The sequence below is a fragment of the Podarcis cretensis genome, assembly GCF_951804945.1.
Source record: "Podarcis cretensis genome assembly, chromosome: 5".
NCBI classification, from domain to species: domain Eukaryota; kingdom Metazoa; phylum Chordata; class Lepidosauria; order Squamata; family Lacertidae; genus Podarcis; species Podarcis cretensis.
Window position 1 is genome coordinate 44,431,797 of NC_137174.1, and position 25,894 is coordinate 44,457,690.

The 25,894-nt window shown below is 42.0% G+C and overlaps 1 protein-coding gene across 3 annotated transcripts in view; it reads left to right on the top strand.

Moving 5' to 3' along the window:
* The window catches only part of LOC307216669 ((E2-independent) E3 ubiquitin-conjugating enzyme FATS), a 143,758-nt gene that overhangs the window by 116,287 nt on the left and 1,577 nt on the right, over positions 1–25,894 (top strand). For all 3 annotated transcript variants that reach the window (XM_079977125.1, XM_079977126.1, XM_079977127.1), the window contains 3 exons: positions 201–394; positions 2,933–3,134; positions 22,457–22,520. In XM_079977125.1, the coding sequence (XP_079833251.1) occupies positions 201–394; positions 2,933–3,134; positions 22,457–22,520 (460 nt within the window). The remainder of the gene's footprint in view (positions 1–200; positions 395–2,932; positions 3,135–22,456; positions 22,521–25,894) is intronic.

The following is a 25,894-nucleotide window of genomic DNA, read 5'->3' on the forward strand; positions in this document are numbered from 1 at the left end:
TTAGGGGGAATTGTTTGCAAAAACAAGTACATTATCCAAAACTGCATACAAAAATGTGTTATATCAGGATAAATTCTCACTAAAATGCTGAAGATTATATAACTTGACTGTTTTGTTTCAGAAACCTCCCTCCAAAAGCACAGAAAGACCCAAATTCAAATTAGCTACTCCCCTTAATAAACATCTATCTCTTTCTTAAGGTGATTACAAATTCTGTGGTTTGGCTATCAAGCTGAAGGAGCATCAGAAAAGTGAGATGAACAAGGCAATCGACAGGGTAACAACCTCCACAGCTCATGGGCCAGATGTTACTCATGAGAAACATGAAGCCTTCCAGCAGCCAGAGGTCTGCTCTGAGCCTGAGAACATTCCTGAAAACCCACTGACTCTCAGGGTAAAATATCAGAATGTTTTCTCTGTTAACTCTCAGTCCTGTGATGGTTATTTTCCTGGGAACTCAATGGAGGCTGAAAGTCACATTTTCTTTTTTTCTTTTTCTTTCTTTATCAACGGAACAATGAGGTCACTTGAAGCTGCTGTTCATTGTTGAATAATCATTTTGATTGCCTGATCTGTTGAAAATGAGCAACTTCAGAAATTCCCTGCTGTCCCTCTAGAAGCCCCTGCTATACACTAACATTTTTGTTCACCTTTCCATCAATTCCTTCTCCTCACATTTACTGATCCAATGGCCAGAGGTGTAGCTATATTAGTCTGCTGCAGCAAAATGAAGATTCTTGTGCCCTAAAAGACTATGGGTCCCCCAGGGTGAGGGCAGCGCACCCTGCCTTCTTCTTCAACCCTGCTTTCCTCTCCACAGCTGTCTGAGCACCTCCACAATACCTCTCTCACAGCTTACCCCAGAGCCATCAAACCTAAGTCCTGAAGGCACCAAGGGAGATCTGAACAGATGGGAGCAGAACCCACCTTCAAGACAGAGTGCTAGGTTGCTTGCTAAGGAGCAGAACCATTTGCTGCCCTACGTTGAGCCTGCCACATTCCTTTATATAGGAAAGCAAGGGGTGTGCTAGATGACCTGCCATTGTGTACCCAAGCGTTGGATCAGCTATGTGCCCTGCTCTCCCTTAGACCAGTGATGTGCATATGTATTGCACCAATCTAAACAGTAAGGCCTTTGGAAAGAATCCTTCTTCGAGTTCTCGTTCTTCAGCAACTGGGAGCCAGGACAGTAACCTTAAAAAAGGGATACTATGTTTTTAAGGGCTAGACTGGCAGAATGTTATGAACCTAAATCTGAACAGTAAGGGTTAAATGTTGGTTTCAGGCAACTCAAATCTCCTACTGATAACACCATTCTGGTCCCCCTTTTAAACACTGAGCATGTTAAAAAGCTATGCATGACCCACCATGAAAGGGACTTTTCTCTCTGGGGACAGCAAAAAAGGATAGCAAATTAAACAACTACAGAAGTGTGTTACAGTGGTGCCTCGCAAGACAAAAATAATCCGTTCCGCGAGTCTCTTCATCTAGCGGTTTTTTCGTCTTGCGAAGCATCCCTATTAGCGGCTTAGCGGATTAGCGCTATTAGCGGATTAGCGCTATTAGCGGCTTAGCGGCTATTAGCGGCTTAGCGGCTTAGAAAAAGCGGGAAAAAGGGGAAAAACTCGCAAGACTCGCAAGACGTTTTCGTCTTGCGAAGCAAGCCCATAGGGAAATTCGTCTTGCGAAGCGCCTCGAAAAACGGAAAACCCTTTCGTCTAGCGGGTTTTTCGTCTTGCGAGGCATTCGTCTTGTGGGGCACCACTGTAATGGTTAGGAGTAAACAGCCTAGGCAGCAGAAAAATATTTAATAAACAATTAAATGAAGTGGCCAAGAGTGTACTGCACTTTTTAAGTCTTTCTTTCTTTCCAAGCGCATAGTGATAAATGGATTCTGCTGCTTTTTTACCCATTGAGGCACAGCAGATGCACTTATCCTGAATCCATATATCTTGGATGTCCAAGGAAGCCATTAATTGTGTCCTTTGGTTTTCCTATTTAGACACTTAGGCCAAAAAGGAATTCTAAAGTACACAGGCACTGGTAACTGCAAAAATGAAACATGTGTTTGCAAGAATAAGCCACTCCCGCTTAATGTAGCAGTTTTTCAACCATGTCCCAAGTTGTTGTGTTAATACTTTTATAATGTTCTTCAATTTTTACTGATATGACATAGAACCACACAACACTCATACCAGCACAATACGTACACTAGACAGAGTGCAGGAAAGGGATGAAGAGGGCAAAGGCTGCAGGCAATCAGTTTCAAGGCCAATTATACTGTCTAAGCTATGTAGGATAGGGCAAGTTGGCTTTTCTTGATTAGGCATAAAAAACAGTATATACTTTCCATATAGCATGGTAGTCGTCTATCTACTAAAGCAGAAGCAGGGAACCTGTGGCCCTTTAGCTGTTGGTGGGCTCGCAAGTCCTATCCTACCCTGTCTCCAACTCATATCATCCCTGAGCTATGCTGGCTGGGGTTAATGGGGTTTGGAATGAGTTGATCAACATCTAGAGAGCTGCAGGTTCCCCATTCCTGTTCTAAAGTTGATGGTATATTGCCAACTCATGAAGCCACCTGAAGATAAATCCTCGATCCATTGGTGGGTAGGTGGATATTGCCAACTCATGAAGCCACCTGAAGACAAATCCTTGATCCATTGATGGATAGGTGGGATTTTCCTGTGCTGAAGAAAGGTGAGCTTGTAAACAAAAGGGCACATGACTGCCATTTCCTCTGTTGAGGCATGAGGTCCCACACTGTTGAGAGACATCTTATCATGTCCGTATTATGTGATAATTTCCATGGTTGTTGGATGCAAGCCTAAACACTTGAGAAACAGGACTTTCATTAAGTTGGCTCAGAGGAACGAATTGATAATGCCCTCTCTGTTTCTCACTCCAAATGAAATGTATTTCTTTCTTTTAGGAGGCGCTAGAAGTTCACAAGCCTCACTTTATTTCCCGCTCACAAGAACGCCTAAAGAAACTGAAACACATGGTACAGCTGAGGAAAACCCAGCAGGGTGATGCTTCAAGAAAGAAACAAGGGGCTGCTCTTTCTCGCAAACTTTCCACGTCTTCCATTACGAGTAAGAAGAAACAGTATACAATTCCTCATCCTCTCAGTGGTAAGTTCACCTGTGGCACTTTAACCAAATTATCACAGTTTCTGCTAGAATATGCAGTTTTCCTTTGTTAATGTTTGGTGCTCCAGCCCGGAGATAGTCTTTCATACTGATTCCTGCATGGATGTAATTTGTGGCGAAGCTAAATGTCATGCTCATGTATCAATATATAATTCTCCAAAAGCCTTTGCCATTGTATCAGTTCAATTCACTCCAATCTCCCCAGTCATACTACACAAAAGGGGCAAATCATTGCACCACACAGGATCTCTTTAAGGAGAAGTAAGCTTTATTTCTGCAAACTGTATCACAATGCCTTTGCAACATAGATCTCATGGAAATATTTTCTCTGTCTTAGGGAGAAACTCTAACATAGTATGGCAGTTGTGTTGCTACTTTTTCCTTAAATTAGGGATAAGGAACCTGTGGTTCTCCAGATGTTGGGCTCCAACCCCCATCAGCCCCAGCCAGGCATGATGGGTGTTGTAGTCCATGGAGGGCCATCAGTTCCCTATTCTTGTCCTAAATAATTATAGGCCTAGGGTAGCTCATTTCTACTGAGAAAGAGAGGGTCAACGGGACTTTGTTTTAAAGAATCCTGTGCCTGTGTGTGTGTGTGTGTGTGTGTGTGTGTGTGTGTGTGTGTGTGCAGTATCCATTCTGATCAGGATGGGCAGATGAGATAAGCCTCACATCCTCACATGGTGCCTTCTTAACAAGAATCATATCTGCCTGTAGTTATTTAGGAAAATCAAGATTGTAGCTGTCTGTTACATATTCAGGAAACATCCAGTCTGATGTGCAACTTCTAATGACCAGTAGTCATCATTGATGTTTTGCAGTGTATAAACTCAAGAAAGCATCAGATGGAATTGTTCTATTTCAGAGATAAAGTAGCATGCCATGTCTATTCTGTAATTCATTTTTCGGCGGTAGAAGATCTAACAGCAATGCAAAAACTTTTTGCTAGATAAGTGGCTTCCTTTTCTTAACAGCTCAGCAAAAAGTGTGGGGGGGGGTTTATAGGGTGGAGTCCTAAGGGATTCATTCTTTCATTTTTCTCACCGTAAAATTTGAGAGCATTCTTCTGCTTTACCACAGGAAGCAGGGCAGCTACCCCCCGGTGACATTTCTCATTGTAAGCTCCCCAAATCCCTTTACTTCTGGGAACCCTGCTTTCAAATAAGAGAAAAAGATAGCAAACATAATCCAAAGTGATAGAGCCAATAGTGAAAATGCTTGCCTACTGAACTTTTCTTTCTCTGTAAAGCTTAACATTTAAAAGCTTGATCTTTAAAAGGATGAATATGGTCATGCTTGAGCAATTACAGATTAGTTTAGATTATACTTTGTCTTGTTATATATATATATATATATATATATATATATATGCAATAATTTCATCTCTATACTTATTTTTTTTATATTCCCAAAGCATGCTGCTTATTCTTGTAACTTGTAATATAAATTATTTTCTTTTTGCTTTACAGCTTTGTAAGCATAATTTTGCCTGTGCTATTTCTTTTCCGCAATAACATGATCCCCCCCACACTTATCCACAAACTTGAGCACAGCTCCATTATTGCCAGCTGCACCTTCACAACAGACTTTAATTTGTACATTATTGCTATGTTCCATCTTCACCATTATTCAACAGGTGGCTCTCAGTCAGGATTAGGGCATCATTAATCAACTGGGAAGTTGCCTTTCTCAGACAAAAGGCAGGGCAATTCTATGGAAGGACTGCCTCTTGTAGCGCAGAGAACTTGGCTTAAGCCAATGTCATAGCAAATAAATGGTGGGAGTGCAGGCAGGGGTGGAGGAAGGGAGTGTGGTGGGTGCAGACCGCCCTGGGTGTCACCACGGGGGGGGGGGTGTGACAAAATGCCAGGCGGCACTCACCATGGGCCTGCAGCACACCCGAGCCACACGTCTCTCCTGGGAGAGACGCGGTGGCTTGGGCGCATGCAGGCTCCGTGTTGCCCAAACAGTTCACCTGCTGCCTCCACCCCTCCAGCCATAGAGCAGCTGAGAGGGAGGAGGCAGGCAGACTCTAGAGGCCCCACAGTGCGCCCCAGGACTAATGCTTCTTTGAAGTCTGCAGTGCCTTCCCAGACGCTTTGGCTAGCATGAGCCTTGTGGAGATGTCAAGACTGGGCAGAGGAAGGTGAGGAAGGGAAGAACAGAGAACTGGAGAAATTGGACCATGAGGAGGGACCATTGCGAATATTGACTCAGACCCTAGAGATGGGACAAGGGGACTGTCAGGGCAGAAGTCCACCTCTGTGCCATAGGAGACATTGTACATCACAGGAACCTGACACTGCACCAGGACTGTCCCCTCCTGGCCCATTAACTCTGCCTCTGTCACAGTGGATGTCCCGGTGAGAACAAACTCAGCAAACCAAGCCTCTCTGAAGGAGGGCTTGCTTGCTTGCTCAGTCCCGTGGCTCAGGACACCAACCGCACAAAAGGGGGGCTTTGGGGGGCATGTAAAGTGTCAGAACAACATCTTAGGTTCTGCTTATCCATGCACCTGTTGACCTATGCACCTTGTAACGTGACTGATATACCATAGCAATCCATGCATTAAAGCTTTTGGCAAACAAAAAAAACAAACAAAAAAACCAAGCTGTGAATCAGAGTTCTGCTGGCTGTCTCCCTCAGAGCCTGTCAATCACTCTTGATATTGAGCTTCCAGTGGCAGGCAGTTAACTTCCTCACAGGACCCTTAACTCCACTTAGTTGCTAGGGAATCATTCCATGAGTGACTAGGATCTGGGTGGGATTCACTCTCAATAGTACTAGTAGTAACATAGTACTCAGTCCTGAGTAAACATAGGATGATGAGCATAATTACATCTTATGTATGTTCAGCTGCAGGATGTTGCTGACCACAGTAGTCAATAAAGAGTTGGATAGATCACTATGTTGTTGAGCTTTCCCTTCACTCAGATAATGGAGGTACCTTAACAAATCACACAGTTTTTATAATCATTTGTTGCATTTTTCTCTTGCCCTTTGTTCTAAGGAGCTCAGGGAGGCAAACATGGTGTACCTTCCCTCGTTTTCTACTCACAACCACCCTGTGAGTTAGGCTAAGAGACTCACCCAGGGTCACCCAGTAAACCTCTTGCCTGAGCAAGGATTTGAAACAGGTTTTCTGAATCTATGTACAACTCTTTGCACATAATATTCTTGATTATTATAATATAATAACAATTATATAATATAATAACCACAAGTACAAATGCATGTGTACTTAAAACCATGTACCTTCTTTAAAAATGCAACATTGTCTAATCTTATTTTCTTGCCTGGAAATTTCATTGTTTTGACTTTTCATCTGTTTACAGCATCTTGACTTCAGAAACTAAAAATTATATTGAAGTAGAGGGAAAAAATATCACATTAAGTAACAGCATGCAATAAGATTTTTGCCTAGATGCATTATGCTGGCAAAATGTTCGGTAGTAAAAATGCAGATGTCTTTCTTACGAGCTAAGAAATTATGTACTCAAGTGACCATATATTAAAACTATGACAATCTGTCTACTTGTATAGTGTGAGGCAGAGGCAAAAATAGTGAGTTAGGGTACAGGGAAACAAGATGACCTGGGGGGCATCACTATATCTCATTCTAACCCTCCCATATGAAGTTGTTGTGTCATAAAATGGAACCCATGTATGCTGTCTTTCACTCCTTGGTGGAAGTATGGGGTACATGTGTGATAAATACACAGATCCAGAGATATGTTGCACATCAAAATTGCAATCTGAGGCCCAATGAACATCCTGAGATCTGTGTCTTGTATTCTTCTTTGAATTTAAGAGTGTATGGCCATACATTGCAAAAAGTCCTGAATTCTTACTAAATTTAGCCTATGTGGATCAAAGTACATAGGAATTTGACACTGAAAAAACATTGCTCCTAAACAATATAATGCAACTGCAAAGCTTGGAAATGAAATTTAATAAAGAACCGTATGTCCCCCCTACAGTATGTCCCCCCTACAGTAAATGCAAAGGGAAAAACACCGCCCCCTCTTCTTTTGCTTGACTTTGTAACTTTGGTAAATCCTTGTTCATCTGTAATTCAGCACTGAAGAGAGAAAGTAGGCACTGAATCTTCATTTCTCTACTGATGAAACATGGCAGGAGAACTCCCTAAAGGAAGTAGTTTCAAGGTGCCCTTTGCTACAGTTACAAATTGATGAAAATCTAAAGATGACTTACCTTTCATGTCAAATAAACTGTTGCTGAAAATCTGATTTAATAAAAGTAGATATCGGGGGCCCAAAGAGCAGTAAGGGGTGAGGCACAGGGGCTGTTGTGGGAGAGGGAAATTGCTCTCAACTGAAAGTATACAAAATACCTCCTCATGATTTTGAGCAATTCCCCCTCTCACCCAGCTGCCCACCCAACCCATCCCACACTGAGACAAAAGCTTCTGCAGAAGTTCTTGTACATGAATAGGTGTACTGCCCAACATAAATCTGAAAAACAAAGTCCTTCTACAAAGTCAGATTTAAGAACCACATTAAAACCTGCATGAAGGCCATTGAGCATTCCTTGCTTAGTGGCACTTACAATATTTGAATGCCTCTTGCCATGGAAGAACATCTCAAACTTTCTCATATACAAAACCTAAGGACCTAAAAGCTATTTTTATGCAAGGAAGGAATGTGAGAGAGAAACACACACACCACTTGATTGTAAGAAAACCTCTAATGGGTTTACAAAAACATAAAGCAAAACATTAAAACATATGCATAAAGTGTATATGCTTTCACTGAAACAAAATATCACATGGAAAAAGAGAGAAAAATTATTACTTTCTCATTGTGCTATTACTAAAGATAAATTTTATCTTCCAAAGTGAGTAATAAAAATGTGGTTTTAAATACATTTATTAATTACTCAAGCAACAGCAGTTTCCTTCCTGTCATGGTTATTAATGATAAATGTCTCTAGCAAGAAACTTTTTCCATAATTTATATGCCGCACCTTATTCTTCATAAAAATATAACGTAGTCTTTGTGAGGTTTTATATGTTCTCAGAATGAGAGAAACTACGGTATCTATTAGGCATTTGATAAATTTCTTTAGCACTCTGCTCATCATAATCATAACTGCAGCCCTGTTGGATAGGAAATTATCACTTCCATTTTGCAACCTGGCTCAACAGCACAGTGGTTATTCCATCACTCAATCATTCATTCAGCTATTCCATCAGTGCATAAAGATACCTATCAAGCAAATGAAGAAGCAGTTCAAGCACCTGCTGTGTGAAGAGACAAAGATGAATCTTTGTCTCTTATTAAACCATCTCTGGCTGCATGCAGAAGTGGCATGAATCAGTGCTCAGTGTTCTTCTTACATGCAAATCACTACTATGGCCATGGAACTGAATACTTCTTCATTGACCAAGCCATAGATGTCCACTACTAACCTTTGAACCTCAAGCTCTTCTTTCCCCTGTGTTCCCAAAGTGAAAGCTGCAGTTTTCAGGATTCTAACAAATATGGCAACATACCAACACCAGCTGTAATTTGATATACCTCAATTTCAAAACTTCTTCTATTCTGTCCACTTCAGGTGGACTCTCTCAAGATCACACTTTTTAAAGATTACTTAAAATGGATAAGTAATACTCCACAGCATTCATCTCTCAAGAACTAGTTATGAGCTAGAGTTGCCATTTTACAATATGTCTTGAAGGATCCTAAGTCTTCATTCCATTCATTGAAGGAGTTACTATGCATAAAAAGAGAGTTTTCTGCATACAGAAGGGCTTAATTCCATAAACAAAAGCTGTCCTGAGGGGAGAAGATAATTTTGTTTACAGAGCAAATACACAACTGGTTGTGACTTACACTTTGGGGTCATAATAGATAGCTCAGTGAAGACGTCGACCCAGTGTGTGGCGTCTGTGGAAGAAGGCAGATACCATGCAAGGGATAATTAGGAAAGGAATTGAAAATTAAACTGCCAATATCACAGTACTGTTACACAAATCTATTATGTGACCACATTTGGAAAGCTGTGAACAGGTCTGGTCACCTCACCCCAAAATGAATACTGTCAGTTTGGAAAAGGTAAAGATTATAGCAAGGAAAGATTATAGCATTTATGAGGGAAGGTTTAAAGAAAAGGCAAGTAAGAGGTGATATGGCTGAAGTTTATAAAAATATTTCTCTATACAATGCATAGTTAAACTCTGGAACTCATTCCCACAGCAGGCATTACCGTAATAGCCATGAACTTGGGTAGCTGTAAAAGAGGATCATACAAATTCATGGAGGACAAGGCTATCCATAGCAACTAGCCACAATTACTATGTTCTCCTTTCACTGTTGGAGGCAATATACCAGTTGCTGGGAATCTCAGCTGGGTAGAAGAAGAAGAAGAAGAGTTTGGATTTGATATCCCGCCTTTCACTCCCCTTAAAGGTAAAGGTAAAGGTACCCCTGCCCGTACGGGCCAGTCTTGACAGACTCTGGGGTTGTGCGCCCATCTCACTCAAGAGGCCAGGGGCCAGCGCTGTCCGGAGACACTTCCGGGTCACGTGGCCAGCGTGACATCGCTGCTCTGGCGAGCCAGAGCCGCACACGGAAACGCCGTTTACCTTCCCGCTGGTAAGCGGTCCCTATTTATCTACTTGCACCCGGAGGTGCTTTCGAACTGCTAGGTTGGCAGGCGCTGGGACCGAGCAGCGGGAGTGCACCCCGCCGCAGGGATTCGAACCGCCGACCTTTCGATCGGCAAGTCCTAGGCGCTGAGGCTTTAACCCACTCCCCTTAAGGAGTCTCAAAGTGGCTAACATTCTCCTTTTCCTTCCTCCCCCACAACAAACACTCTGTGAGGTGAGTGGGGCTAAGAGACTTCAGAGAGTTGTGACTAGCCCAAGGTCACCCAGCAGCTGCATGTGGAGGAGCGGGGGTGCGAACCCAGTTCACCAGATTACAAGTCCACTGCTCTTAACCACTACACCACACTGGCTCTCATAGTGGCTGGGCATAGTGCTGTGGGGCTTATGTCTTGCTTATGGGCTTCCCCAGTGCTATATTTCTAGAAAAAAAGGTGCTGGAACTCACCATGAACTCCTCCCTTGTTGTCTTATAATGGCAATGGTGCCCTCTTGAGAAGTTCCAGAACTCAATTCCAGTGAGTTCTGCCTGGAAAAAAGCCCTGGGCTTCCCATAGGCATGTGGTTAGCTGCTGTGAGAGCAGGATGCTGGACTAGATGGGCCATAGGCCTGATTTAGCAGATTCTTCTTATGGTCTTATACTTCTTCACATCTAACTCCATTCTGTGAATCCCCAAACTTGGGATTTTGAATGGTTGTTTTTTTAAAAAAAACACACACGCTAATGTGTCCTGTGCCTTTTTTTTAATGCAGTAAGCCTCCCCTTGGCATAGTTATATTATTCTTTTATATTAGTTCTGGCTACTCGTCTGGGAAATGGGAGGCAATAGTTTCGTGATCTCACTTCTACTCCGCCTGCTGAGCTGAAAAGAACAGGATAACCCTGAAATCTCCTCTCGCTCCCCCAGTGTTCTTGGAAGCGAATCTCCTGCTGTAGAAATTCTACAGCTTGGTAGTATTGAATTGTGACATTTTAGATATAAACATTTGAGATCATGAAGCTGAGAAGGCACTTGAATGCGAACAGGGCCAATCTTATTCAGCAGCATGAACCATTTAGGGAAGAGAGAGAATATGCCCTGTGTTGACGCAGCTTGTTCTTAAGTCTTTATCCGTATCCAACCCTTGTGTAGATTTTCACCGCAACTCGGGGAAAACTTCAAGGACCAGGGCCAAGTATGATTTGTCTGCAGGTTTCTTAGTCACTGGAGAGCTATATGTTATTTCAAAACAATAGCTGTAATATCAGCATTTGAAAAACAGAAAATCCCTCCACAACAGAGTGAGGTGATGGAAACATCCTCATTCCATTTACTGTATAATTTACACTTTTAAAAAATAAAGGCCTGTATCTTCTTCACCATGTATCCTTCTGATTATACTGAGGAATATGTTTTCCACCATTTCCCCAATTACTTCGTTAAAGGCTTTGTTAAAGCATATCCTCTAAGAACTTGATTCCGTTATTAGTGAAAGATGGTGTAACACTACAAGCTTGTGAACCATTGAAGGGATGGATTTTTATTTTTGTATTTTTATATTGTAGACTGCCTGTGATCTTCAGATGAAGGCCGATATTTTTTTTTTTAATCCAAATAATTTTTATTGGTTTTCATGTAAATACAAGAACAACATGTAACTACAGTGACTTGTCCAGTGGTACATTCTTATTATATTTCATATACCGTATACAGTATACAAGCAATTTGTTTATTTATGCATTGCCAATTCAAGTATCCTCTCCACAGAGATTCTTGTGTTGTGAGTGCAATAAAAGTATCTTCTGTCTCATTTATAAAGCAAAAATGTCAAATCTTGCCCAAAGTATTGAAGTGCTTTTAATTACCATATTGGCCCGAATATAAGCCGCACGCAAATATAAGCCGCACCTTTAAAATTGGAGAAGTGGGAAGAAAAAATACCCAAATATAAGCCACTCCCATTCTCGCTGCTCCTGGCTGCATACTGGGGGAGGCAGGGGTGGCCTTTCCCCTTCCTTCCTCACTCTCACCCTTCCCGGCCTTGGGGGAGAGGATGGGAGACTATGTGCGGGGCGGGCGCTGTTTCTCCTGGCTTCATACTGTAAGGTTACAAAAATAAGCCACACTTTTTTTCACAGTCACAATTTGGAGAGAAAGTGAGGCTTATATTCAGGCCAATACGGTACCCTTCTATAACAAGCAAGGCGTTCTGATAGATACAAATCTAAGAAATAAGAATAAGAATAATTAATGTTTGGGCGTATATGCATCCATCTATCTGCCCCAAGGCCTCTTCTCAACCTTTCAGTGGTGGATAGAAGGCAATGCATTTAACCGAGGAGCCACAAAAAAAAATCTTGTAGGAACAGAAATAAATTTAGAGCTGGCACCACCGACTGCTGGCCCCATTGTTGTCTAGAGAGTTGGCTTTCTACTTGGACCTTTCAAATTAATTGCAAACATGGGCAGTTTAATCGGTATTTTAGCTGGCCTTTTCTGGATTACAAGAATATGATATGAACGTGGAGATGGAGATTTTCCAAAGCTACATTGTCTCACAGAGGGCTTTTAAAGTACAGATTGGCAGCTACTGAGAACAAGAGGATAATCTATAGTGCAGCTCAGATGTGATGGCGGACAAACTCTTTCCTGTCTCAATCTCTTCCCCTTCAGGAAGCACTCATTTCCAGCATCCTCTACCCACATCTTTGTATCCAGATGGGTAGAGGTAATTAATTTCTCACTGGAAACAATGAGGAACTAGCTCCGCACACCTGTCTTACAAAATATGGGCAGGTTTCCAATGCACTGACCATCTCTGTCATGTCATAGCATGTTCCCAGCATTTATATATAATAGTCATTTATCTCTAGCCAGCATCTCCTTGCGCTTATGTGAAATCTGATGCGCGCAGGCAGCTGTTGGAGACATCTTTGCATGTGCACCTGCATTGTACATACAGTGGTTTCCTTGATACTGCAGTGAATGGGAACTATTGTTTCCTCTGGAAGTTCTGTGCGTGAGGTCATTAACAAACTGGGGTCAAAATGAGTAGTCTCCATGATATGCCATCAAACCCACTATTTTTATTTCAGGGTTGCTGTGAAACAAAATCAAATGCCTTGGGAGACCTTTCCCTCTATATTTAATGTAAATGGAACAACGTATCTATTGAGAATGTAGGATCATTAGATCATACATAAATCACACAGTCCATTTTGTCAATGTTCTCTAAATTTATGGAGAATAGCAGCCTACATCCCGGATCCTTTTCCATATAAATACCAGCGTCTATCTGTACAGTTCCTGTTTACCTTCTCAGCTTCCCGCCCCCTAAAGAGTTTCTTACTAGAGACAGTTGTAATTCATGCAGAAGATTTCACAAGGTGCTAAAAGTAAATTGAGAAAAAATTATCATGTTTAGCCAGCAGAAGATTTTATCATCATAGGAGCACTCTAGTGGCAAACAACCTGAAATTCTTTTACTAGCCTTTTGTTTTGTATATTTTTTTATGTTTGATTTCAAGGAGGCTAATTAGTCCAAGATAGACTACTTTGCTGTTGACTACATTGAACAAATTAGAGATCCCACTGTGATGAACTGAATAGAAACAATGTTCAAATAACCAGATTTAAATCTCAAAAAAGCATCATGTAATTACTTCAGTGACAGGGCTACCAGCTGTTTATAGTACTTTAAATCTTCATAATGAACAGCCTTGTGATCTTAGTGTACACAAGCACTCTTTGATGTTTTTTAATTTGCAAGAACATATGTCTGTGTGATTTTATGTGTTAATATACCTGAGTTCCCCATTCTCCTTTTAGGGACACTGTTTCCTTACTGGGGGGGAACTACATTATAGGGAATAATAAAGCTGCCATCCAACTTTGCATTCAATATTTGTTCATTCTCTTGACTTGTTATTGATTTATCTTACAGTGAGCTTGTGAAATCCATATTTTCATGAGTATTTAGAAGTAACAGAATTGATGGTCTCCCTTGGTGTGTTCAAGTAATTACTACTGTGAAGTTTTGGAAGTTCTATGATACTTTTCATGGATCTGAAACTGTTTACACACACATGCCACAGGCTTTTCTCTTTCAGACAGGGATAGGAAACCTGTGGCCCCCCAAATGTTGAACCACAAGTCCCATTATCCCTAACCATTGTCAATACTGGTTGGACCTGATGGGGCCCCAAGTAGCCAATATTGATACGAGGACTTAGGGGATCTTGGATAAAGGAAGAGAATATGAGTGTTCCTGTGTGCAAACATGATTGGTGGAAACAGGACAGCAAGAATATATTGAGCCCTAAAAGGATTCTTCACATATGCCTGAAATGCAAAATAATATTCTCCACTGTGGAGGGATGCGGGTGGCACTGTGGGTTAAACCACAGAGCCTAGGGCTTACCGATCAGAAGGTTGGCAGTTCGAATCCCCGTGATGGGGTGAGCTCCCGTTGCTCAGTCCCTGCTCCTGCCAACCTAGCAGTTCGAAAGCACATCAAAGTACAAGTAGATAAATAGGTACTACTCCAGCGGGAAGGTAAACGGCGTTTCCGTGCACTGCTCTGGTTCGCCAGAAGCGGCTTAGTCATGCTGGCCACATGACCCAGAAACTGTACGCCGGCTCCCTCGGCCAGTAAAGCGAGATGAGCGCCACAACCCCAGAGTCGTCCATGACTGGGCCTAATGGGCCCTTTACCTTTTACTGTGGAGGGGACCCGTTAATTTCATTTATAGAATACTTAAATCCTATGGCTTGGGTCTGCAGCTTCATGACGTTCACATTCATAGGCACACATTACAGTTTTCTACATGTTTGTTTCTATATTTTTGCCTCTATCCAGACAGTTTTTCTTTGCTTGTCTTTCCACAATAAACACTATCTTTTACAATCCTTTTCCATGGTTAATGCGTGTACATCTTGGGCTTCCCATCTTTGATATTGCCATTTCCCTGCCTTTTTAATAGTTTTGCCCTGTGTTTCTTACAGTGTAATCCTACAACATGTTTACTCATTGAGCCCCACTGTACTACAACCAGGATTATGTCTTCAGCTACCTTAATCTCTTCTGTACTTTTTCCTTCCAAACACAGATTTTAAGAAGTTTGAAACTGTTTAGGAAACATCCCCAAATTCCTTTTTGTCACAACTTTTGGACTGCTTACCTAATGTGAATTTAGCATGTGCTGCTTTTCTCTATGCTTTCACCTGGGAAGGGGGCATGTCAATAACTGCTTTCATGTTTTACAGACTGCTTGCAGATTTTAAGTGTATGCACCTTCTACCTCGATAGTTGCATTTAGTCCAGAACAAAGCTGAGCTGGAGATAGCTGTTGGCTTCCAGTTCTTGCCTCCAACATTTGTGCCTGGGTTGGTGGGCGTCAAACCAATACTCAGTGAATGAGGAACAAAACCAGAAACAAACTGAAGTACATCAAAGCCGTTGTTGCCTAAGCTCCAACAAATCTTTGATAGGTCTTCCAGTCTGGGATGGCAAGGGCAGCTAATGGCTTGAGAACTCTTCACTGACCCGAAAGATGCTCCAAATCACAATTCTTGGGGCTTACCATGTGGAACTCCTGAAATCTTTGTAAAGGAGTTAATTTGCAGCTTCTTCAAAGTATGCTGAAGTGTATCTGAATATTCTTGTCCCATTTCAAGACGGGCCCCAGTGCCTTTGAATTTTCATCCATTAAAAATGGGATTTACCTCTGGTGATAACTGGGGTCCCATTTCCAAGCAAATAATATTACCCATGAAAAAAGGGAAGCCATGGTGTTTGCAGAGCTTAATTCGGACCAGGGTCTACCATTTCCAATTTAAATTCCGAGCTTTGGGACCAGGAAAGTGACAATACAAAAGAGAATGCCACTGAGCATTTGCAAGTGGCACTACTGAATAACTGCAACCATTCCCTACATATTTAACATGAGAAGGAAGGGCTACAAAGGGTGTCTGCGGATGACTTCTTTATTGAGCTTTCACAGATGTTCTACAACTTCCACTGTTTATTGAGTATTCACCCTGATTTATCGGCTTGGAGGTTTTACGACTGCCTGCCAATCCATTGCTATCCCACACTTTCCAGTTCATGTCCCCATCACTTTTCTTCGTGCAAAAAGTCTGGTTGTTTTAAAGTGGCTTTGTTGCATCAGAGCACTTTAATCCACTTTAATTGTGCAAGCCTAAGTTGGCTGGTATGCAGTTGAATCTTCTGCAGAATTGTGACAGGTCTGGAAGAACCCCAGGTCAAAGAGTGCAACTCCCAGGCATGCTTCAACCACAACCAGCTCTTCTGTTGGAAATTAAGCTAAGTCTTCACTTCTGTGCATCAGCAATTTTATTTGTAGGCAGGAATCCAACTTATTCCTTTTTTCCCTCTTTTCCCAGCCTGCCTTCCCTGTGGCTTTAAGTGGCTTTCCAACTAGCAAATGTGTTTTGCTCCTCATTCATCTCCGTTCTTTGGGGCCAGCATTTGCATTTGTTAAAATACATTACGAAGATTAGCTATTTATTTTGGTCTCCTGCCCTAAGATCTTGGTGGAGCTTCCTTGTCTCACTAGGGGATTGTCACAAATAAATTACTGCTGTGCAGGATATTTGATAAAATCCAGAATCCCAGCAGGGTTAAAAGATTTGAATAAAACATGGATTAACTTCATTCTATTTACATGTTGCCTTTTTATGCCTCCTACCTGAGTCTCTCTTAAGCTGTCAACTTTTGAGCTGTTTTTCTCTAGTCCCCTCAGATTACTTTTTACTTTATGTTCATAGAAACCTTCTTGTAATAATCTTACAAATGTCATTTCCTAAGGGATGACTCTTACACTCTTTGCATTGCCTGCTTCACATGTCACTGTTTTTTCTCAGAGTGTTAGTGCAGCTCTCAGTTGCCCTATTGATCACTCTTCTGTTTATAATTGTCTGGTTTTTGTCATCTCTGAAATACAGCAGGGACAGAATTCCAGCTGGATCTGCCTTTAGCTGCTTGTTGTTATTGACTAAGGATGCTTCCAGACTGTTTTTGTCTTTTGGTTGGGATGCAAATACATACTGGCATGCTCAAGTCACACAATTAAAGTGGATTTGGTGCTGTTGTGCAACAAGTCCGCTTCTCCCCCCAAACCCCAGGATTTTTGTGATAACAAAGGTGATGGGTAAATGCACTGGGAAATATGGGTTAACAAATGCTTGAGATGGTGTCATCTAACCTCCTCGCAAACGGATCTGAATCAGTGTTCAACAAGCAGCTAATGTCATACAACTTTCCTGCAATCTTTGTTCAAACAAATCAGGATGAATGCTCAATAAATATGTAACCTGAAAGCAGCCTAAAGTTATGCTCATGCAATGCATACATGTTTTTCCTTTGAAAGTGCTATTAATATACTTCCTCTTGTATAATCACTTATGATTTTAGCCTTATTTGTATCAAAGAGAATGTTCTATATAATTCTTTTTAACCACCTCCTGAAATTTAATTGAAATGCTACAGGAGTGGATATTGTGTGTGGGGTTTTTTTACTTGTTGATAGAAGCCTTAGGACAGTAAATATGTTGTCTCACATAGCTGGCTGTGTTTTCCGAAAGGAATTTCATCACTTCCTAAACCCCTCCTCTCCTTGTGTGATCCCTAACACAAGGATGGCCCTCAAGATGTTGTGGGACTCCAACTCCCATCAGTCCCAACCAATGGTCAGGGATTATGGGTACTGAAGTCCCACAACATATAGAGTGGAGGGCTCTATTATAGTTCACAGATTAATAATAATAGTCTATGGTCTATAGTAGCATTTGAGAGTTTCTCCCACAGTCTGTTACAGTTGCTTAAGTATAATAGGGAAGTTTTGTAATCAAAAATATCCACATGGCTGTTTTGTTGTTGTTGTTGTTGTTTTAAAAGCATTTGAAAAAAATGGGGGGGGGGGGGTATTTGCTTATTCCGTTCTTTCCCTTATCTTAAAACAGTATCAGTATGGGATGGGGAATGTTGTATGTTGACCTGTGTAAATGGTACTACTGTCCTTAAACAAATGTGGTTCATTGGAATCAAAATGCCGACCAATATACCCCCTTCCCAATTTAACCCAAATCTATCCTTTCTGCAGAAAATCTGATTTTTTTTATAAAAAAAAACTTATTGCAAATAACCTGTTTGCAATATCTGAATGACATGTTTGCAATATTAAGTCCCCATCTGGAAGCACCCTGAAAGCCATCTTTCCCCTTTCCCGCAGGAATGTAATTGAGATACTGTACTAGGTGTGGCTCCTTTAAATGCCTCAATTCACTGGTTGCCTGGAGCAACCTCCATAAATATCCATGAAACACATATGGTGACTTTAAAAGCTAGGAACAGAACCTGCCGAGAGAAGATCTGTATTCAGGGCAGCGGGTGCTGAGTTGACATCTGTATCAAACTAAGGAGCTCTGCGGTGTCTTACTATCTTTAATACACACACAACCCGCCCCGCCCCCCCAGCAGTATGTCTCAAAAGAAAGGAAGCAAGAGGTGGCACTTTTGTAATCTAAACCTAAGTAAATCCACTGATTTCAACAGGACTTACTTCTAAATAAGTGGAGAGATTTACTTCTAAGTAAGTGCACTTCAGCCTCTATTTGTTTTAAACCCTAGGTCATAGCGATTCCTTCCGAGCAAGACTTAAGTCTATTTAGGATCAGTCCCTCTTTTTTGTTTTTGTTTACTAAGAAGCAGATTCCCACTAAGCTGACTGGAACATTTCCTGGTAGGTTTGTTTAGGTTTACAGCCTATATTTACTTGGAAATAAGCCCTCACCATGCTCACTGGGGCTTGCACCCAGCTAACTTTGCATAAATATTACAGACATGCAGCCCAATTCTGTGCATAGCTACTCAGAAGTACTACTCAACGCGGTTTACTCCTGAGTAAGTGAGCATGGGTATCAGTTTCATGGTTTCAATTCTATGCACACATACTATAAGGAAAACTATTTTCTTGGTCCTCACTTTTTCCTAAATATGGTATAGATATTTATTCTTCTTCAATACAGTGGTACCTCGGGTTACAGACGCTTCAGGTTACAGACTCTGCTAACTCAGAAATAGTACCTCGGTTTAAGAACTTTGCTTCAGGATGAGAACAGAAATTGCGCCGCTGCAGCACAGCGGCAGCAGGAAGCCCCATTAGCTAAAGTTGTACCTCAGGTTAAGAACAGTTTCAGGTTAAAAACGGACCTCCAGAACGAATTAAGTTCTTAACCCGAGGTACCACTGTATTTATATTTCAGGGTCTGCTCCAATAACTCAGAGTTCCTCCAGTGTGATCCTTTTCTGCTGCCACCCATTCCTTTAGAATACTTTCAGAACCCCTCCTCAGAAAATAAGGTAAAGGTAAAGGTACCCCTGCCCGTACGGGCCAGTCTTGCCAGACTCTAGGGTTGTGCGCTCATCTCACTCTATAGGCCGGGAGCCAGCGCTGTCCGCAGACACTTCCGGGTCACGTGGCCAGCGTGACAAGCTGCATCTGGCGAGCCAGCGCAGCACACGGAAACGCCATTTACTTTCCCGCTGGTAAGCGGTCCCTATTTATCTACTTGCACCCGGGGGTGCTTTCGAACCGCTAGGTTGGCAGGCGCTGGGACCGAGCAACGGGAGCGCACCCCGCCACGGGGATTCGAACCGCCGACCATGCGATCGGCAAGTCCTAGGCGCTGAGGTTTTACGCACAGCGCCACCCGCGTCCCTCCTCAGAAAATAGGGAGCTTCTATTCTACATCAGTAGAATGCCCCTGCTTCCTGAGGAGTGTTGGAGGGTATAATAGGCTTAGATGTGAGAACAACACCCAACATTGGAGATTTAATGAACTGTTAAATGTTTATTAAAGAGATACTTTGTACATACAATATACTTAATGGCAGTTTCTAAGGACTCAAGAGTCACTGCCAAATTTTGGCTTAGCTCAGCACAGCAGCTAAAAGGACCAGAAAAGGGGGTGGAGGAGGACAAAGTGGTTGTGTCCAGCTGCAAGTTACAATCTTCCTCTGACATTAAGCTGCCCCCGGCGTACTTCTGGGTGCCTGGACAGCATATCTTCCAACATTTCTCCACCCAACTGATTGGGTTGCCCCAGCCATTCTGGGCAGCTTCCAACATATATATAAAAACATAATAAAACATTTAAAAACGTCCCTATACAGGACTGCCATCCAATGTATAGTTACTTATGTCCTTGGCTTGGGTGTCACATAACTCCATACCCTCCAACATTTCTCTGATGAAAATAGGGACATCCTAAGGAAAAGTGGGACATTCCAGGATCAAACCAGAAACTGGGATGTCTTTTGTAAATCCAGGACTGTCCCTAGAAAATAGGGACACTTGGAGGGTCTGGGACAGTTTAGCTGATATAAAAACCTGTTTGTACAGGCAAGTATTGTTACCGCACCAGCAAGGAATAGCTTTAATATTAAAAAGTCTCAGCTGTCCCTGGTTTTCTTCTGGCCTTGCCTCACACCTCCATCATCAGCTTTCCCAGCTGACTTTTCTTTTTCTTATGCCACTTACAATTAACTGCCCTTTCTTCCTAGAATCTCCAGCCAATCAGAGTCTGCTGTTCCCCTGGCGAATCAAAATGAATTTATCTAATCTAAGACCCATCTATAAATACTAAAAGCCATTGGCTTTCCCTCTCCCTTTCAGAACCTGTCACTACTAGTAAACAGGCATGCAACATAGTGATAGCACAAGGCCTTGAACCTCGACAGTTGCATTCTGATAACATCAGAGGTCGCAGAAATCTTTTCCAGAGTGCAAAATGAAAGCAGACTGTAATAAACACAGCGTTCCTCCACACATACCTAGGAGTCAGCTCCATTAAACTTAATGGAACTTCAGCGTAAATATAAACAGGTGCAGAATGAATGGCTGCAGTTTTAAGCATATTTATTTGGAAACAAGTCTCACTGAAACAACTTTCATTTGCTACAAATTAGTGCAAGACCGTGTAACTCATGGGTCTCCTTACCACAATGGTTTCTTTAAACAGTCCTGGGTTTGATTTTTGGAGAAGGTCCTGTGGACCTCCAAATACACACAAGTAAAATTCTTGCACAGCATCATAGCCAGAGAATGTCTTCCAAGGCACTTTTAGTTTTTCAGCGATGTAGAGCATTGTTTAGAATCAATAGCCATGTTGATTCGTGGAATTCTGAGGCAGTAGGGGGGATAATCCAGTTCATTGTCTTACAGTTCAGTATGTCTGTTGGGTTCTTCTCTGATACAATAGCATCATTTTTTGTGTGACAAAGCCAACCTTTTGGTGTGGCTCCCTCCACCCTAATTCAATACATAAGCTCAAGTCTTAACACAGCCATTTCTTCCCCACCCCTTTAAACATATTCATGTTTCTTGTATAAATGTACGATATCATCACTCTCTGATATTATAGTCCAAAATTCCTGATATGGGTGGGGTAGAGATGACAATCTCTCTGGCTTAGCCATCTCTTGGTTAATGCTAATGCAGAATTAGGAGTCAAGAGAGACGAAAGCCAGGGTATGATTGTTGCACACTCGATATTGCCCCACTAGTTCTTCAAGCACAGAGGAAGATCAGCAGAGTAGCTGTGTGGGATGAGATGCCTGGAGGGCCAGGGATATGTATCACTCTAGGACATCCAAAAACATCAAGGATGGAGCAACAGTCATGTTTAAACACTCCTCTCCCCAAGCTTTTAGATAAAGATGATGTGCACAGGCTGCTTCTCTACATGGTCAAAGTGGCTTATAGTGAATAGCTATTTACACAAAACAAAACACTTAAAAGAAAACATACAACTAAACCCATGCAAAGCAACAGAAGATAACACTATCTGGTGGCTTTGAACTCACCATAGATCAGCTTATAGACTTTAACTAAGCCACAAGCCACCCAGAATGGGAAAAGCTTGCACCCCTTGAGGTTAAAATGAGCTAACCACATCTATCATGCCTCATATTCCTTAGAATCATTGGGTTACATAACTGTAGAGTTGGGTCCTGAGGGTCATCTAGTCCAAGACCCTGGACCCTCAACTTGCATGTGATTTGACCTGCCAGCTTCCCTACTGAGTCCTCTTGACTCACATTACAACTAAAATAAGGTGCGGGTTTCTATATTTTACAACAAAAGGAGAGCACAAGTGAGGGAATGCCAAGAAATGTACTTGAAGTGATGGAGCAGCTAGGAGGTAGGGCAGAGATGTTTTCTGGTGCTTTAAAAAAAACAGCAATCCCCTTCCAACCCCCTTTTAAATATGAATGAAGGTCTATGAAAAAGTCACAGCAGTAAACAGACGCAGCTTTCAGTAGCTGCAGTGGGACTATTGCACTTATCAACATGCAGAGTCCGACAGCTGTCTTAAGCTTGGCAGGCACAGGTTAGCTCTGGTAGCGTGTGAACATAGAAAGCCCTCTTATGTGGAGTCAGACCAGTGGTCCGCTTAGCTCTGACTGGCAATAGCTCTCGAGAGTGTCAGGCAGAGGACATTTCCAGTCATACCTGGAGATGCTGGGGACTGAACCAAGGACTTACTTCCTGCAAGGCACTGATGCTCTACCTCTGAGCTACGGGTCTCCTTGGATTCATATGTTAAACTCATTCCATGTACAAGAAGCAAATCAACCTGTGCAATTTAACCTCTGTTTTCCAATTGTTAGATAACCTGTTCAAGCCAAAAGAACGGTTCATTTCAGAGAAGGAGATGCACATGCGATCGAAAAGGTAGGGAGCATCTTCCATCCTGAAATAGATTACCTCCCTTCTGCTTGCAGCAATGAGGGATTATGAGTTCTTTAATTGATAGGGTGAGCTAATGAAGTAAGATCACACACCCCACGTTTTGTTTTATTCTGTGTAGCATAAAAGTAGCACAATAAATTGTTGAATTTGCAGCTGATGGAGATCAAAAGGCTCTTGAATGAGACTCTTGCCGTTTCTGGGATATTGCCCTGACAACAGGCAAGTTGTCTAGTTTGCCTTTTGGTGAGCAGGCCCTTCATATTGATCTAGTGCATTCTGCAGAAATAGTCGGAAAGTTGCTGCAGCTGTTTCGGATTCTAACCCCATGTTATTGACAAATGCATTGTCAAGTGAATTCCATGCACTGCATTAATGTGGAAATATCTTTCATGGAAGGTTTTTTTTTAAAAAAAAAATGTATCATGTGTGTACTGAAAACTATACAGGGGAATATACTGGTACTGCAATGGGTTCTCCCAGGAGGGACGCCAACAGCACTTTCTGGGCATGGTACAATGTCTGTGGACCGGGTCCCTAACAACACCACTACACCACTTAACCTTGCCCCGGCCACTCTGGGCAGCTCCCAACAAAATATTTAAAAAACAATAAAGCATCAAACATTGAGAACTTCTCTGCACAGGTAGTGATGACAACCAACTTGGCTTTAAAAGAGAATAAGACAAATTCATGGAAGACTTGTTGCTTGAGACCGTAGGCAGGGGAGAGTGCTATTGCACACAGAACCTATTTGCAGGCTTCTCACAGGCATCTGATTGGCCGTTGTGAGAACAGGAAGCTATTCGCCATTGGCTTGGTCCAACAGGGCTTTTCTTGTGCAATGTCATTCACAGATCATCTAAAGAATGCCAGAAAAGCAGCCTCCTTGCTTTAACGGCAGTGTTTCATAGTGCTGACATTTACAGTACAGCAAAATATCCAAACAAACATACAAAAAGTTTGCCAACCTTGATAATTAAAAACAAGCAAAAAATAGCTCTTGTGTATGTGGAGTTTCACAACCTTCATGTGTGAGCTACTGAGTCACAACCTAGCCTGCATCACAGAGCTGATGTGAAGATAAAAGGAGGAAGGGGGAGATAAATTGTACACAGCCTTGAGCTCCTGGGGGGAAGTCTAGGTGCAAATATACAACAAATATGTGCAGTTTCACAATTCTATTCAAAACATATATACACAAAATCATTTTACCAGCCTTGATTTTTTGTAAAAAATAATAATCCTTGTGTCCCAGGTAGGAAGGGTCAATATTCCATCCTCTGATTGCTTAGCAACAGTATTTTAAGTGCCTTAACAATTGTGCTGCCTGCTGAGTGCAGAAGCTTTAATGCTGCCTTCATGTTTTGTGCTCTAACTTACTTCAGAAGTCTCTGGTTGACTAACTTTTTTATTTAAAGAAAGCTAAAAGTCTGTGGTCCCTGATGGCTTCCAAACCCTAAAATCTGTTCCTTAGTGCCCATTTGTCACTGGCCCTGGGTTCTTGGAGTGCTGCACTTTACTTTTTCCTGTATGAGTGAATGGCAGATTTCCATACAGTTGGAAAAGCAAAGATGCACATTCAGATCTAAACTTTCTCCAAGTGTCTTGCATGTTGGTTGCATTAAGTTTCCTTTTTATTTTTCAAAACTTAGTGGGGACCATTAAGAATCCAGCTTGCTTCTGTCGACATAACTGCGGCTATGTTTCTTGGTCACGCTAGAATTTTATGGATCCTAGGAAACTGCACATTTGCTTTTGTATCTATATATAATTAGAGAGTTTGTGTCTAAAAAATCCAATAGCACGTTCCAGCACTTTACAATATTTCTTTTTATCTTTACAACAACCCGGTGAGATATGTTACGCTGACAAATTGTGACTTTCTTAAGGAGGCTTGGGGCAAATTAGACATGAAGCTAAATGCTTCATTAAAGATCATATCTGCACAAAGGGAAATCACACAACCCTCCACACACACACAGGACTATGAGCCTTGGAAAAATCTACAATGGAAGGGGTTTTTTTCTGTATACTTATTGCCATGGGGTGTATAGATCAGAATTTCAGATGGGGACACAAGGGTTACACCTCCTTTCCCTATGCACTGCAGTCCTAAAAGTATGCCTGCTTTTAATTTTAGAAAAAATTCATTGAGATGGTTTCTAACAACACATTTAGCACTACATCTCGTTTGGCTCTCAGAAAGTTTCATGAGTGAGCAGAGATTTCAGCTCAGCCTGGGTTCCCCACACCCAAACACTATTGCAATCCAAAGTTATCCTTCCAAAATGCAGTGGAAGAAATACTGGAAGGCCTTAGGCAAATGAAGGATACTTAGGAGAAATGAGTCTCAGCAGCTGCAGAGCATTGACAGGGGGCTTATACTATTGCTTCCATAGCTATATATGTGCCCTTTCAAGGACTTCACAGATTGCTCCCAATGACATTTATCTTGATCTGCACAGATGGATTAGGGTAATCTAACACCGTACATTTATCACACCAAGTTAAGAAATAGTCTTTAAAACTAACATTTTTTTCATGGCATTATATCATGAATCCATGAATTATATGAGCAATACAATTCCAGTACCTTGTCATATGCAATTGTGCAAGGAGTCATGTCCCAGTGGCTAGCCATTCTAAATTCCCCGGCCAACCACATTGTAGGGCAAGATAGCCTGCCAAATCAAAAGTTCAGTTGCCCAATCATGGGCACTGAATGAGCAGAGCCTGGTCCACTCACTGAGGATAAAAGCTGACTGTGCCTAGAGTTTGCAGTCCATCAGTCGAAGAGCAGTCTCTCCCTCCCTCCCTCCAGGCTGCTTTGTGTTAATTTTGTCTTAACCATATTTTCCTTCCTGTGCACTCTGTGACGGACTTTGCTATGGTTTCCCAATGGTTGCCATATTCGGAGCTGGGAAGGAATTTGCCTGCAAACAAATTGGGCCCGTTGGGTTTTTTTTACCTTTCTCACAGCAAAATGTCACAACTTTGGGTGGGTAAGGCATTGGGTGGAATCGTAATCATCTAGGTTTGGATGAAGTGGTGCATCACCCCGACCTAAGAAGGGTCTATGTGGAAGTTTCTGTCCGGAAACCAAGTGTAGGGCAGACTGGCCACGGAGCTTCCAGTGGCAACTTGGGGAAAGCCACCTTGGTAGATGAGCATCTTTTGGGAGGCCACAATTCTTGGCACAATGCTGTTCAAAATTTCAGCTCTTCAACAGGAGGCTAAAATGGATATACATCCAATGCCTGAGCCAAAGTCTACCTGCATCTGTAATCAATAAAGCTGTGGCCAATGATGATCTCAGATCATGATCCTGTACAAATTGTTCCTTTACTCCATACCTA